At 41.9% G+C, this 16,007-nt stretch overlaps 1 protein-coding gene across 1 annotated transcript; it reads right to left on the reverse strand.

Moving 5' to 3' along the window:
- Positions 1–2,155: 2,155 nt before the first annotated feature.
- Positions 2,156–6,947, reverse strand: LOC148907109 (TNF receptor-associated factor 3-like). The gene is made up of 5 exons (XM_089036915.1): positions 6,708–6,947; positions 5,674–5,836; positions 5,114–5,278; positions 4,788–4,940; positions 2,156–4,154 (listed from the first exon to the last, which is right to left on the reverse strand). The coding sequence occupies exons 1-5, from the start codon at positions 6,884–6,886 to the stop codon at positions 3,132–3,134; spliced, it is 1,683 nt and encodes a 560-aa protein (XP_088893041.1). The 5' UTR covers positions 6,887–6,947; the 3' UTR covers positions 2,156–3,131.
- Between the last annotated feature and the right edge of the window lie 9,060 nt (positions 6,948–16,007).

The following is a 16,007-nucleotide window of genomic DNA, read 5'->3' on the forward strand; positions in this document are numbered from 1 at the left end:
AAGCAACATGTTTCCTTCATAGTCAAAAGTCGCGGGGAAAAAGGTACTGTGATTATGTAAAAGGCCATTAAAAGACACGCTTATGTAATATTGGAAACACTCACAAAAAGTTATTAAAAAATATATATATAAAATGCGCCGCATGCTTTTCGAGTGTTATAAAGCTCTGACTCGGGGTACAGAGACTTAATCAGCCGTTTTATATTTCTCTTATAACAAGACCCCCTAAAGCGTTCACTGGGTTGCCTGTATCATGCACAGTGGCCTTGTACAGCTGAAGAAATTTGCAACGTTAGTCAAAAGATAATGGAATGTTTCACAGAAAAGAATGTTTTCGTTTAGCTCAGTCGTCTAAGACGATATTCTCCCTTAAGGCGTTCTCCACATAATATTAAAATAATTCCAGGTTCTCTGACCTTTTTTAGGCCACAAAATAAACAGAAGAGATAACTAGCTAAAAACTAGTGTGAGCTGCGTCGGTGTTTCTAATGAAACAATGATAAAATGGTAAATTATACACCGTGAAAAGATGAAAAAACTTACTGACGTTTCGGACGCTAGTCCATCGTCGGAGTCAATATACTAAATAAAATAAAATAAACAGTTTTGCGTTATGCATGTCACACTGCATGGAAATTTCTATTTGCGCCATGACGCAACAAAATCAAATATCCCAATTAATGTTCTCAGTCAGAATCACCAATTAATTTTCTTATCTTTTTACCATCCTTTGCTATTGTTATTATTTACTGGGGTAGCTGTTTATTTTCCCTGCCAGAAAATGCAGAAATTGCGCAATAATAAAAAGAAGTCTTCACGGCACCACCCACTAGTCCTTTGAGGGAATATGATATAGAGATCCAAGTACAGTAAATGTTCTTGTCAGCAGACTTTGCCAGGAAAGATAGCATAGCTCTACACTTTTCGCGGATCAATATTGCTTATATGACTGGTAAGGTGTGATATAACTTATACAAGCTCTTAAGCATTCGACTAGGTAGATATCAGTGTTGAAGATTTAAATCAAATAAAAAATGGATTTAGAAAAAATCTTTTTGCATAACATGGGGTTCGAACCAAAAGAAAAAACAAAACAAAAAACGATTCCACTGTGCCATACCCCCGAGACATCCGTAGAGCTGAGGCGGCGTATGGACTTCGGACCTGACGGCGATTAAATCCTTCTGCCCTTGGGTGTACGAATTACGCAAGAAAATGTTCTAGCCGAAGCATCAGGGGAGAGACCAGCCGGTCCCCAGACCATATCGGCTAATCCCTTGCATCTCTGCCACGCACGGAATCGGTTGAAAAAATAATGTTAAAAAGTCTAGTCTATTCGGTGCATTGTTTTTATGGCTATTGTTATGCTGATTTACCTGGAACCGTGGTCCAGTGGATAAATCGTTGTCGTTCAAGATACTGAGTCAAGCTCGTCTGAGGAAGATTAGCACTTGGATGGGTGACCTAAACATTATACCTACTCACGTTTTTGCTCCTTTTTTAGAGTACTGCTTTGAGAAGCTTAGCTAATAGAAGAAGCTAAACAAATAAAAGAAACATCTTTTTTCATGGCGTCTTAAACTTTCTTGGTCAGTTTATACACCCGAGTAATTCCTAATACTCCACTGAGCCTTGAATTTCAGCAACTAACAGAAAATACGTAGACATTAATTTCCGACACGTGATTTGCAGCCCCACCCCCTATCAATCACTTTGATAAATTAGACATTGATTGGCAACTGTCACTTGAATATAAATCAGACTTTACACGGGATCTCTGTATCATATGTCCTCAAAGGACTCTTGGGTAGTGCCGTGAAGACCCCTGGGTACTATTGCTTATTGGGTACCAGTAAAAATATTTTTGAACTATTTTGTGCCATTTTGTTCTCTGATATATATAAACGAGGCAACTAATCCGTGCGCAAATATCAAAAAGTATTTCATAAAGCACTATAAAACTTCCGCTTGCTCTAATGAGCACCAAGAGTTTGTTTTTGTTTTTATGTTGCTATGGTAAGTTGTTGGTTGCTATGGAAATGTAAAGACAAAATCGAAACAGTTGTTGATAAAAACTGGTGAACTTAAACGACAGCACACCGCTACCTTACTGGCTATCTCGCAGGCGTCCAGAGATGAATGCTCTTTGATAATCTTGCAGCAAGGAAAGTTTATTTATACAATATAAATTACTGTTAATATACATCTCAAATACATATACACATATCTCCTATCGGCCCGATAAACCCACATGTGTCCTTGAAGTCTCGGTAGCTCAGTGGTTAGAGCATGGCACCGGAATCGCCAGGGCACGGGTCCAAACTTTGAGCGATGACCTGCACTGGCAAACCATCTTGGTAAGTGTGTATTGAATTTTGAACGAGAAAACACTCAGTACCCCACAATTCCAATCGGTCTCAGATTTCTCATTTTAGATATACAACCGACAACGTTTTTTGAAATAGGTGTATACTTCATATATATTCTCATACACATATACGTGTCAAAATTAGTTATTTATGAATTGAAATAATAAGCCGTATGGATATGAATAAATAAATAGCCTAATATATATCTATATCATCATGAGGGCCATAACAATAATAATATATTATTCTAAGATATATTTAGTGTAATTATAGTTTAATAATAATATATTATTCTAATAAATATATAGTATAATTATAGTTTAATGATTATCTATTATTTTTGTAAAAATCTGTACGCTTTACTACTATCATCTTTCATGTACTATTTTTTCGTGCTGACGAGGCCCAATAAGGCCGAGACAGCTGTCCACGGTTTCTAGTTGAGCTGGCTCATTTTTACGCGACTTGAAGTTGTGAAAGGCCCATTGGCCCTCTTCTTCAGTCGTTTCATATAAGGCTCGTAATTTACCTATTACGCATGCCCTTATACGATTTCCGAGCCCATCCCACACGGCTTACCGCCTCATCTCTTATGTGCTATTTTGTTAATTACTTTGAGTACCCTATCTAATTTTGTAAATTTATATTAAGTGATCTCCCTAGATGAGCTCGCATGAGAGCTCTTGGAGACAATTTATATGTTTAAATAAAAAAACTATATATATAATTAAATTTTTATGACTAAGATTTCTAAGATTGAACTCATAGTTCTCTTAAGCCAGTTCTGTCTACAGTTATCTTGATATACAGAGTGTCTTCAACAACATATCCTCTACTAATCAGATCCTTTTGGCTCACAAACTGTGGCGTTCCCGAAGCGATGTTCATCGCGCTCTTGGGCCTTTGAAAGCTCGAACTTTTCGGATCAGGACGAAATGAATCCGTTACATCCTGCAAGTTATTTGGATCAATAAGTCTGAAAGTAACTTTCTGGCCAAACGGCCATTGTAAAAGAGCGTCAAATTCCCCCTTCATCACAACGAAAAACAAGGAAATGTGAGTGTCTTTGCCAATACCATCCCCACAGGGGTAGAGACGTCCACATACTTTGTACCCATAGCGCCCTACATAGAAAGGAGGGCTGTATATCGAGGTAGTTTTTCCTATCCTTGCTTCTCTTACTCTCGTGGGCCATTCATCTATTTTCCATATGTATGTCCCATCATATGATGTTGCTTCAAGCATTTGTAGTCTAATGTCATGTTGATTGATCCTAGCTTCACTCAGAGCGCTAATATGCTCATTCCTCTCAAGCCGTCTGTCGCTGCTCATCGAGTTCTTAGCAAGATAGCTAGTACCCAGTCCAGACGTCTCTCGATCTTGAATCAATTGTCCTTCAAGATCTGATATTCGTTTTCCTTGACTCTCTAAGAGCGAGATAATCTCCCCAATTTGAGACTCTATTACGGTATCCGAGCCTCTTTCATGTTGAATATTATCTAGGATTTCTTTTATTCTTACCAGTTCTTCTTTTTGTTTCGTGATGTTCTTTTCTAGGATCCCCATCTTTGTCCCCTGGGTCTGCAGGTCTTGTTTGGTATATGCTAAGGCTTCTCTGCTTTCTATCATTTGTGATTCAAGATATTCTTTCTCAGACTCCATCTTCTTGATTTTATCATTCAATTGCTGCATATTTTCAGAATATTCCTTCTGCTGGTCGCCTAGTATTTGAATGTGTTGTGTTATTGCTGTAGACTCGTGTTCTTCGACATCTCCTCGCGATCCCTTTAGGAATAACAAACAAAATAAAGGTTAGTAACTAAACGAAAGAGTAATTTAGATGGAGAACATGAACTGAACCGATTGATGATATTTGTAACTATATGAAGCGTAATGTCATCAAAAATTAAATATTTCTCAGTTGTTTAAAGTTTCATTATTGTTGCTGGGGAATCGGAAATTTTAGTATTTTGAAAAGCAGAAGAGCTTTTTTATCGATAAATTTCTTCGTCCCCCCTCCCCCCCACCCACCATACTTTTGCTACCGTTTCTTTGCTACTATAGCGAAAGGAAAAATTGCGTGAGTGAAACCTTTTTTGCACTTTTTTAAAAGTAGAATCCGGCAAACCCTTTGGTTGAGGGGGGGGGGGGGGGGGGGGCAGGTAAAATCTTTAATGACAAAAAAATTCGTAAGAACTTTTCTTTAAGTCCCCCAAAGAATAAACTATCCCCCTGGGCAATCTCTCGTACCTTCTTCTAAAAATTTTGCATCCCCCCCAATTTTCTGAAATTTTTTTTCGAAACCCCCTAAATTTCACCTGCCCCCAATCTGCCATACATTATGAAAGCAGCCTAATGTGCATGTTTTCTTTCTTATTTTCATGGATATCTCCAGAAGGAGAGACATTTTATACTCACTTTGAAATGACAGCCACCTTGTTCCAATGCGCAGGCCACCGGTGCATTGAGGCATTGTTTTGTAACGTGTTCCTCAAGATCTCCTCGTGCAATCATTGCACCACATCCATTGGTACACTTGACCTCAACCTTTGGACATTTTTCATTGTGCAGCTGTCAAGAAAGAATATATATTTTTTAATTTTTAAAAATAACAGCATTATAATGGACACCAGAACTCTGATCTGGGAGCAAGGGGTAGGTCAAGGTGGGGCCAGGTGGTGTGACTAGTCACCTCCTTTGGAATATCAAAAAAATATAGACAAATACTTGAAAGTTCATCTTACCTTTTCATTGCTATGAATCACGTTTGCGCCACAGTTCTTGCACATGATCAGTCTAAAGTTGCACGTGTTTTTCACGTGATCATCCAGATGTCTTCTTTCTATTTTTTCATTACAGCCAGGATTGGGACATTGCTTGAGTGAATATTCGCACTTCTCCTCATGCTTCTGTATTATAAAAACAATACTTAAATCAGAACTAATAGCATTAACGAGAGGGGTCTCTCTCCGTCCCTATAGCAGGAAAATAAGACATTTCCAGACAGCGAGTCCCCTTGCTATTACAAAGTAAATATTTCTGCATTAAATTTGTTTTTTTAGCATCATCACATCCGCGGGAAGAATTATTCTCGTAAATTCTTGTTTATCTCTATTTAAAATTATTCCCTCATACCCTTAACGACTTCCGGTATTAAAGTCCTTAGTCTAGATACCCCAGCAATGTATCATCGGTGAGATAACCTCGAAGTCGCACTGTCACACTGTCTCTCGCTGGCACAAGCTTATAACACGTCACGTCAATATAAGGTTTCCCCAATTATGATTTTAAAAGAATTACAAACCTCTAAATCGTGTAGTTGACCAAGCCATTTGCAGCCTTTTTCATAGTTGTAGCAGTAACAATCTAGATCCAGAATATCTCTCTCACAGCATCGATCGCGGAATACATTTTCAGATGTTAGTTCATTCCCATCGACTGGACAACGTGCAGCTCCTGAAGAATCCCTGAAAAACGGAAAATGTGTGATTCTTGTGAGCAACATGTAACGACCACAGGGAACCCGGCTATATTTTCTTTGCTTCTTTTAGAAAAGTAATTTGCTCTTTATGGGTTTCCTGTGTCGTGATCGATTTCCTATTACATAAGCTGTAATCAGATATGCGCTGTGATCAGATCGGCTCTGTAAACTGATAGCCGATTTAGAAAAAAAACAAAAAAAACCAAACAAACCAGCGCAGATCTGATTACAGCTTATGTAATAGGAAACCGATCACGACACAAGAAACCCACAAAGAGCAAAGTTACTTTCTAAAAGAAGCAAAAAAATATAGCCGGGTTCCCTGTGGTAACGACTGAAGCTGAAAAATATCCGGCTCTTAAGTGTTTTCACTATCTCTATCTAAAACTATATACCTGTTGTTAGGGAAAATCCAGACATACAGGAAACCCCTCATTCATCATTCATTCATATCATGCGTCAAAACCCCTCATTCATAGGATAGCTTCATGCGTCAATCATTCATAGGATAGTTTCATGCGTCAGAGCGTTGACTGAAACGGTCCTTACTGAATGACGACGTTACACGTAAGTTGTGAAATACTGAGCGTCACACCGGCGTCGCACTGAGGTGTCACGTATTTCCAGAAATAACTCGAATTTAGAAAGATTTGGTTCAACTTAATTCCAGTGCAAGTAGATATTGAAAAAAAATAAATCTTGAATATTTTAAAGCTGTTTTTTAACTGTTTAGTTTTAAATTCCACGAGATATAAAATTTTCTAACTGTAAATTTTAATTCAAACTAATATATACAGTGTCTAGATATTTCTGGGTCGCCTTGAATATTACTAAACAAAGCCTGTTTTCATACTTACTTTACCAGTTGTTCATAGCAGTCCTGACATAGTCTGTGTCCACAACTAGATTGCTTGGGTTTTTTAAGAAGATCATTGCAGATTTCACACATCAAAGCTGGATTGATGGACTTGGTAAAATTGAGTTTACGAGAATCTTTGAAAGGCGGCGAAATTACTTGTGCAGCCACCATCGTCATTAAATCGTCAATAAAAGTATGAAATAAAGATAGACGTTTATCGAAAATAAGAACTCTGAAGAGATTTATCTTAACTGCACAAATGTTCCTTGGCGCTGATATTTATACTAGTCTAGCTCGGTCTTCCGGCTGATGTCACATCCGGAATTTTCTTCGCAAGTATTTCCGGCAATACATCACTTCTATTTTAAGCAAGTAAGCTAACCAAACTATATAATCAAAATAGATATGTTTGATGGTTTTCTTTCCCTTCTGAATCTTTATTGAAAATACTATCCGATCATAAAACAAACCGTAGATCTCCTCGACTCTTTTATTTGCCGTATTTTGATTATTATATGAACGTCTTAACTAGAATAGACAAAAAACGCGGACAACGAAGCCAGGTTTAGGATCTTTCGAAGAATGAAATTGAAAATGAAAGATACTCAAAGATTTAGAAAGTAAAATAAACACTGTATAATTTAACTGGAACTTAAATAATTTACAAAAAATAAATTTGATCTTCAGTTTGCTTGGAAGGGTTTTTTTTTTAAAAAACAAAAAACAAAAAACAAACTAAAACTCAAAACCCTAAAACTATTTGGGAAAAACGAGTTTGAAAACTTATAATGAACACTGAACTGGAGTGACTGAGGGAACTAGACGGCAATATACCCGGTTTTATGTGTATGTTATTTGAGACTGAACATAATTCTTCCTTGTCATGCATTATGACTGTGTGAAAATCTAAATTCTCTCGAAAATTCTCTGCTGACTTTTTCGGCGATAGAAATGACCGTTTTCAAACATTTCCCTCCCCGACCAGCCTGCCGCGTAAAGATGGAAAGAAATACCATCAGCTAAAAGTGTACATGAGAATTCTTCGATTGCACATTACGAGCAGCAGGTAGGGGGACTCGCGGCCACCCCCCGGAATTACATGGGTATTCCCCGCGCTCACGTACGTGCGTCGGCCGCGGGTATTACCCGTAAGGTCGTTCTGGGTATTACCTGCGTAATTCGATTCGAAAAGCTCTCTACGGGTTTTACTGGTGCCCCACATTACTAAGTTAAAATATTTGTCTTATATACGATGCATGAATGTAAAGAGTTTGCTTATGATTTCTGTGTAAAGTGCTTGAAACCCAAGTTTGTACCTACTAAGCCAAATAAGTATATTTGTTGTGGTAAGAAAATGCAAATAGAAGACGACACGTCAGCACAGTGTTACGAGTGTGGTAAGAATATTCGTAATGCCGTACCAAATGCTACCAGAGAGCAATATTACGCCAATGGAGGTCGTAAGAAAACACCTTATAAGAGAATAAAATACTTTAGGGACTGGATGAGTCATATCCAAGGTTTACACCCGGTATATCTTGACGAGCAAGTAAAGAAGAAAATCATAGACCACTTAGAAGAGCCAACCCCACAAAGTCTACGGAAGACATTGAAAAAATTAAAGCTAGGGAAATATTACAAAGCTATTCCCTATCTTTTGTCTGAAATTACCGGTAAGTCTATTCCCGAGGTTTCTGATATGACAAAAGCCGAGTGGATGTTTTGTCGGCTGGATAAGGATATTCCTTATTACCCTAACGTAATTTACGAAATATTTTACAAAATAGACCCCAACCACCCCCTATTAGGATGGATTCCGAGAAAATAAAAATGCAAAACTGGCGTTTATTTTGCCAGAAACCCCACTGGGGAATGCATCGCGCAGAACACCAAGCTATCCCCAGTGGGGTTTTTTGCATATTTCTTTCTTACTTCTTCTGACTTTAGTTTCTCTTTCTTACGACCCACCAGAGGGTGAACTCCGGACAGCGTCCCGAGACACCCCCTGACTTTTCCAACTTTTCCTCGCGAAACCCCCCATCGCGGGGTTGAATCGCACTTTCTATCTTTCCACCCCTCCCCCCACGGTTGCTGTGAGTGGGGGAGGCTTTTTTTTCACTCACAGCAACCGGTCCAAATGCTCCAAAGTCCACGATCACAAGCGAACGCCAGACACATCTGGACGCTTATGTATGTGAAAATTATTATATTTATGTCTTACACTCTAATTTGCATATTTTCTAGACTGACGTTCGATATGTAAATAGAATCCCGTCACGCTCTTTTCAAAGCAGATGTTTACTGAGCAAGCTTTCTTTGAAGCTCTTCTTTCGCTTCTTGGTAGATCTTTTTGCGAGATTCCTCGGAAAGATCTTTTACGACTGTTTTTTTGTTCCTTATGTCTGACTTTAATTTCTCGTATTTCTCCTCCTCGGCCAGAATAAGCGAGAATTCAACGTCGTCTATCTTTCTGTCACGCAAAGCCTTTGAGACAAGGTCAGTAATTGTATTTACTTTAGCCCTTGAAAGAGCTATTGTCGTGTCATGCTTGGATATTTTGCTTGACAACTGTTTCATAATGCCCGTAGCAACGGCTGAAATAATACCACAGGCTGCCCCGACGCCGGCCAAAGGAACTCCAACGATTATTCCCGGTCCGGTAAGCGAAGTAGCAACGCCGGAGCCTGTTAACACAACAGATATGGATCCTGAAGTTATCGGAATCTTATGTAGCGTACTCCGGGCTCTGACGTATTTCTTCCTAACTTTTTCGTAGTGTTGTGTTTGCCCTTCCAAGTAAGCCAGGATTAAATTTGCTTTATTCAGACGAAAGTTTTCAGCGTTTAATTCGTTAGGTTCCTTAGGAAGTTCAGGATAAAGTGGAGGTGCTGATGGTATAACATCCATTATATATAGTATGTACGACGCTTTTGGGAATGATATTGAGGACCAGCCACATCACGATAATCGAGATTACTGGAATTGGAGAGCATTTAGGAAGATGTTTCCGCATGCAGACCCTAGTAAGTTCGAAAGGGGGCCCGATGGTATTTACTATAACGGCTCTAGGATGTACAGCAATGAGGATTTGAAACCTACGCTGGTCGATCAGATAGACTCTCAGCTGAAGCATCCTAAGATCTTACCGCCTGGTTATATCGAACATAAGCCCGTGCATGTCGAACCTAAACCTAGTTGGTCAAAGGAATTATTGCTGGGTACCAGTACTTATCCGATACCCGCGGTTCCATTTGATGAACATCCAAGCTTGGGCCTAACGCTGAATATGCGGATCTCTAACAACCATTCCTTTCCGTTAAAGGTGCGAGATATCTTCAAAGAAGTTCCCATTGTTCATACCACCCGTAAGGAATCTCATGAATGGTTAAGTGGTCCTAACATGCGTTATTGGCCGCAGCAACTAAACTTTGCGGTTTGGTGTGCCACTAGCGGCTGTGGTGTAAGTGCAAACTTGATGAAGAATTCAATATTTATGTTTCATTTTCACTTCACGGTTGGAAGAATACTGCATGAGATGGGCGTTACTGCATTACCAGGAGATGCTGCGTTCTATCCAAGAGATAACAAATACGACGTTCCAGCCTATAACAGGCTTTGTAAGGAGTTCGGTGTTGTAGGGAAGGATTTTAGATGCACTGTCGGTGCTAACAATGGCTTGGGGCATATTTGGGCTTATTGGGGGATTGGTGGACATGTGCTAAGCGATAAGGAAGTTCATGCGTTGAATCTACGATGGAACACTGGGTATCACAAAGAAACTCACGACAGTAGCACCTTCTTTGAACCAAATGCTAAGACCACTAAGGAAGTTAGAGACGGACCTCTGTTCAAAGACGAGGGCGGTAAGTATGCAGGGGCCGATCCACTGATTATTAAGATTACCAACGACGAGCAAACGAAGCAATATCTTAATTTCATACCCAAAGTAGGCAAAGGACTAACTAGAGCTGGCCTTGCCCGTTTGAACCGCAGCATAGAAGCTTACGTGTATTCTATTCTTGGAGCTCAGGTAAATACCCGATCGAGTATAATTGGAAATACCGGCGCCGCAGAAGAGACGCGAGCCGAAGCCTTGATCTTATTCGAAAGTTCGATTTTGGAGGGTGACATTAGCAAGGGCGTACAGCGTTACCAACTAGCTATACAAAATTCTAAGGCAAGGTTGGACTATGCAGTAGCTCCGGGTTGTTGGTTAATGCCTAGTAATTTGGTTATTAACACTAATTCCGTTGTGGGTTATAACAACAAACTTCAGCGAGCTACTAAGGATATGAAGTTTGGGGTGAATGACGTGAACTCTGATACTACCAAGGGCATTCCTCACTTCGTAGAGGAGCCAAAAAAGTCACACGAAACGAAGCTACCCGTAGTTAAGAAACCATCAAAGAAGGTTATGCCTGCGATACCTGAGGAATATGACCATAACTTACTAAAAGCCGGCTTAGCCACCGCAAGCATTGGTCTGAGCTATTATATATGGCGATGAACAACCCCTACGTAGCTGGAGTAGATTGTGTTTATACGACTTACACAGGCGAGAAAAAATACACCCAGGCATCTTGGGTTGATGTCACGGGGATGTCCGTGGACTTGAACTACTCAGGAAAGAAGTTGATAATATGCAGTATTTGCATGGGCGCGAGCAGTCACGCCAACGTCGGCTTCAGGTTCCTGGATGACAATGGCATACTGCAGCCTATGCGCGCGAAGACGAACAACAGGGAGCCTGCGCATTTCTCCGTAGAGCCACCAGCGAATAGCGCCGAGAATTTAACGGTTTGGACTTTTCACATGGTCGCCGATTGTCATGGGAAAGTAAAGCTTCAAATGAGAATAGACGATACGGGAAAGGTTACGGTAAATAGCATAGAGGATCAAAGAGATCGGCCTTATAATCACGCGACCATTAGCACTTTGACGGTGGTTAGCCTTTAAATATATGAATCCGCATCAGAAGGAAACTCGTTACGTTCACTATTTGGAGGAAAAGAACCATGTTGAATCTACTGCTTGGAAAAACACTGGCATGTGGGTTGAAGTTGGAGGCGCTGCGTTGGTTATCTGCACCATTAGTATTAATACAGGGTCGGGCGCAAATGTGGGGTTTAGGCTCGTCGATGAAAATGACGAGCCCCTGCTTCCTTACCGAACTTCGACGAACACTAGGAAAGTTGCCCATTTTTCGATGGAGCCCTACACGATATCAGGTGAAGACCTAACGCCGGTGACTTTTCACATGTTAGTCAATTGCAAGTATGCTCGGCTGCAACTCCTTTCTGATGATGGTGGTACTAGGATAAATAGCATAGGTAGTAATCCGCCTAATGAAGTCTGGAATCATAAGCCTATTTCTACCGTGAGTGTGTTGCCGTTGGTTCCGAATTACCAGGGCGGCGCTAATACTGTCTTTCATTATCCTCAAAGCAGGACACCGCCCGATGAGAAGGACAAGGCTAACCCTTCATCTTCTTCAGGAGGACCACCCCAATAGCTACAACTAATATCCAAATGTTATTTCCCACAAACTTCAACAGTTCTCCGCCGGCCCTAAGTGCCAGGCCAAGAACACTACCAAGCAGCCCAGGAAGGCCGGCTGCCATTTTTTCCCCCAAGTCCGTCAACCCACTGCCTAATTTCTTTACGTCCGCGCCCGTAGCCTTAAGCGCGGATAAGATTACTCCTACTACGCTCGAAATAGCAACTGCGAATGCCAGCGGAACGCCATACTTTACCAAAACCTTTTTTATCTTTTCCTTGGCGGTAAGCCCCCGCTCCCGTTCTGCGGCGGCAAGTTCCGTCTTTGCCTCTTCGAGTTTTTCCAGGGCGGTTTCCAATTCCCTTTCTGCAGCTGCCCGCTCTTCTTCGGGGCGTGTTTGGTCGGCTATTATTTCCCGCTGCGCGTCGGCGTGATGTTCTAAGTCTTCGACGGCACCACTTAATTGCCGAATTTGCTCGTTTTTGAGGGCAATTTGATTTTGCAGTCGTATGCCCTCCTGTTCGGCTTCCATGAGGGCCCTACCGGAATTTGCAAGTCTTCCGTCCAGCCCCTCTGCGGTTTCTATTGTATCCTTAAGGGTCTGCATTGCCTCATCCCGCTCTGCTTTGACGTCGTTAAGATCTTTTTCGACTGCCTCGTATCTTTCGTTTATTGCGTCCTTTTCCTTTTTTGCAGTTCGTAGTTCCTCGGTTAGTTCTTGCATTTTTCCCCCGCGGTCATACGTCATGTCTTTGATCTTATCCACGAGCCTTCCTATTTCCGCGTCTTTTTCCCTTTTGATGGAGGTTATGGCTGCAAGCTTTTCCTGTTCCAGGTTCTCGATTTCCTTGTTCTGCCTTCCTATTAGCTCAGATAGGTCTTCGACTTCTTTCTTTGCCTCGCGAAGATCTACGACTTTTTGGTCTTCTGTCTTTCCACCTGCTTCGGGCGGCAGCCGCGCGAAGGCGGCGAACAGCCTTTGTTTACCAATCTTTATTTGCTCCTCGGACATTTGATCCTGTATCGCCAAATTGGGTTGCCCAATGGCTTGCCTTAAAGTTGGAGGAATCTTGGGGTCGGCAAAGAACCTTCCTTTTTCATCTCTAATTACGTAGACTTTAGAGCCGCTCCTTGGAAGTCTACCCAGGATTATTTCTTTACCCCATTCGTTGTCTTCATCGAATAACATTATTGCTTTCTTAGGATCCCAATCGGGTAATAGTTCCACCAGCCTATCAAAGTCGTCCGGCTGTTCTTTTTCCATGGATTCGTCCATCTGTTCCTGGACTTTGCCGAGCCATTGGTCATTTGGAGCTTCAGGAACTAAATCTTCCATTTGTAGATATTCCGGAATGGGTTTGTATGGATTCTTAGACCTATATTTGTCTCTTAAAGAATGCATGGCATCGCGGAATCTGCTGCCATACTTGTTAAGTAACTTACTAAAGAGACCTTGTTTGTCTACGTTGTCATCAGGAAGCAAAGACTCGTATTCTTCGTCGTTAATGTCGATTTGACCTTCTTCGGTGGTGGGGTCAAAATCCGTTCCTTTTACTTCCATTATATATGATAAGCTCAAAGTTAAACCCCAACGTATTACCTAAGCAGGTTGGCGGACTAAAGGCAGAACGCACCTTTCACCGGGTCACATTCACGCCATCCAGCGCAAAGCCAGAAGAAACCTTGTACGTAGGCGTGCCCCGTCTAACGGATAACCTAGTATTGGTTCCTGGCACGTTAGCGTTAAGGTTTGACCTAGTAATACAGCCAGATACCGCAGACGCGCGTTATGTGGTCAATAACGTAGGCAGGAACCTCGTTTCCAAAATACGCGTGAAGTTCGCCGGGGAATCCTTGCTGGACTTAAACAGGTACGATCTGTACGCCACGTACAAGGACTTATGGTTGACTGCATTTGACCGCGCGCAAAGGATAGAACAAGGAATAGCAAGCGCAGCCATACGTAAGGTAAGGAGCGCAGCCTCTGGCGCCTCAGGAGAAGACGAAATAAAGGCGGCCTACGGTACTAAATATGTTATCCCGTTGGACTTCGAAGTTATCACCAACCACGGCGCATACTACCCAAGGCAGCTAAGTGAACTGCAGTTTGAAGTGACCCTAGCAGATACTACGAACATCCTGCAGGGAAAAGACGTAAGTTCAGCAGCCGTGGATCCTTATTTCATCAAGAACTTGGAGCTGCAGTACGAAACGGTATACAGCGAAGATCTGGCTCGTAGCGCTGGCATGGAATACAGTGCAGGGAAGGCTTTTCTTTACGATCACGTAGTAATGTACAAGACGTTCAGCTTTACGAACAACGTCGAAGAGGTTATCAACCAAAGCATTAACCTTCCCAGGCGCAGCCTTACAGGGTTAATGTTGCTGTTCGCAAAGACATACACCGCAGGATTGCGTGACTCTGAGGTATTCTTTAATCCTAACATTACCAACGTAGGTGTTAGTATTAACGGAGTGCCTAACAAGGTCTACTCCCAAGGGATAAAGCCCGCGGATATGTACCGGGAAGTCGCGCGCAAGTTTGGTGACCAAATTACCCCAAAGGAGTTCTTCACGGATAAGTATGCGTTATGGATTGACATGCGCACTACCAACGATGAATCTATGCACGGTCAGGGTCTGCGGCTGGTAAACACCAAGACGGCATTACTTTGGAAATTAAACGCACCAAACATGCCAGCGATTCGACTAAGATAAACTGCTACGTCTTCGTGGTGTCTGACGCGCAGCTAAGCGTAGAAATGAATCAGCTAAAGAGCGTTGCTTATTAAAATATTTGTCTAATATACCATGTTACGCGTATTTGAAAATAACGACACCAAACTGCAATGCATAGTGCAAGGCGAAACTTTGTACTTTAAGGCGAAGGAAGTGGCTTTGGCGTTGGGCTATGAGCGCCCCAGAGATGCAATTAGAGCACACGTATCTGAGAAATACCAGAAAAGATGGGTCGATCTGCAAGGGGCTCCAAATCACCGCTCCCCTACTACGCAACCACATTCCGTGTTCATTTCTGAGCCTGGTCTGTATCAGCTGATATTTAGCTCCAAACTACCAAAGGCCGTAGAGTTCCAAGATTGGGTATTCGAGGAGGTCTTGCCAGCATTAAGGAAGACAGGCAAGTATGAAATAGAGCGGCGTTTTATATCTTAACATTCTGAGGCATCTTTTGAGATAGTTTTCGACCTTCCTTAACAATATCTTAGCCTCCATTTAACATTCTGAGGGGGTTTCTAGGAGCTCTTAACATTAGATTGGGTAGCGCATGAAGTCCACGACGGACTCCTTAGCCCACGTTGCCATCGTTATCAGCGCGCCAAACCGCTCTGCGCGCTTCAGACCGCACATTTCCTCATATAGCTCCTTTACGCGTTCATTCAGCCGGTCTATCTCCTCCCTTTGCATTTCGACCGTCCTCTCCAGGTCTGACTTCCTTTTGACGACGTTAACCATTGCTTTGACTGCTTCCACGGGTTCCATATATACAATGGATCCGAACCATATTCCTTGTAACGCTCTGATAGTAGGACCCACCGGCTGCGGAAAGACCCAATTCGTCGTGGAGCAGCTATTAGGACCCTTTAGATACCGCTTCGACTACATAGTGCTGCTCTGCCCCACCTACGTGAATAACCGCACCTGGACGGGCATAGGAGTGAAAGATGACGACTTCTTCGTAGATATCTTAGACCCTAACGAGTTATCTGGGCATCTTAAGTTCTGGCACAAACAATTCTCGTCTGGCGAGGCTCGACGACCGAGTACGCAAACCCTCTTCAT

The sequence above is a fragment of the Actinia tenebrosa genome, unplaced genomic scaffold (genome assembly GCF_029948245.1).
Source record: "Actinia tenebrosa isolate PJP-AT-01 unplaced genomic scaffold, QUT_ActTen_1.0 PGA_scaffold4__44_contigs__length_22323623, whole genome shotgun sequence".
Lineage (NCBI taxonomy): Eukaryota > Metazoa > Cnidaria > Anthozoa > Actiniaria > Actiniidae > Actinia > Actinia tenebrosa.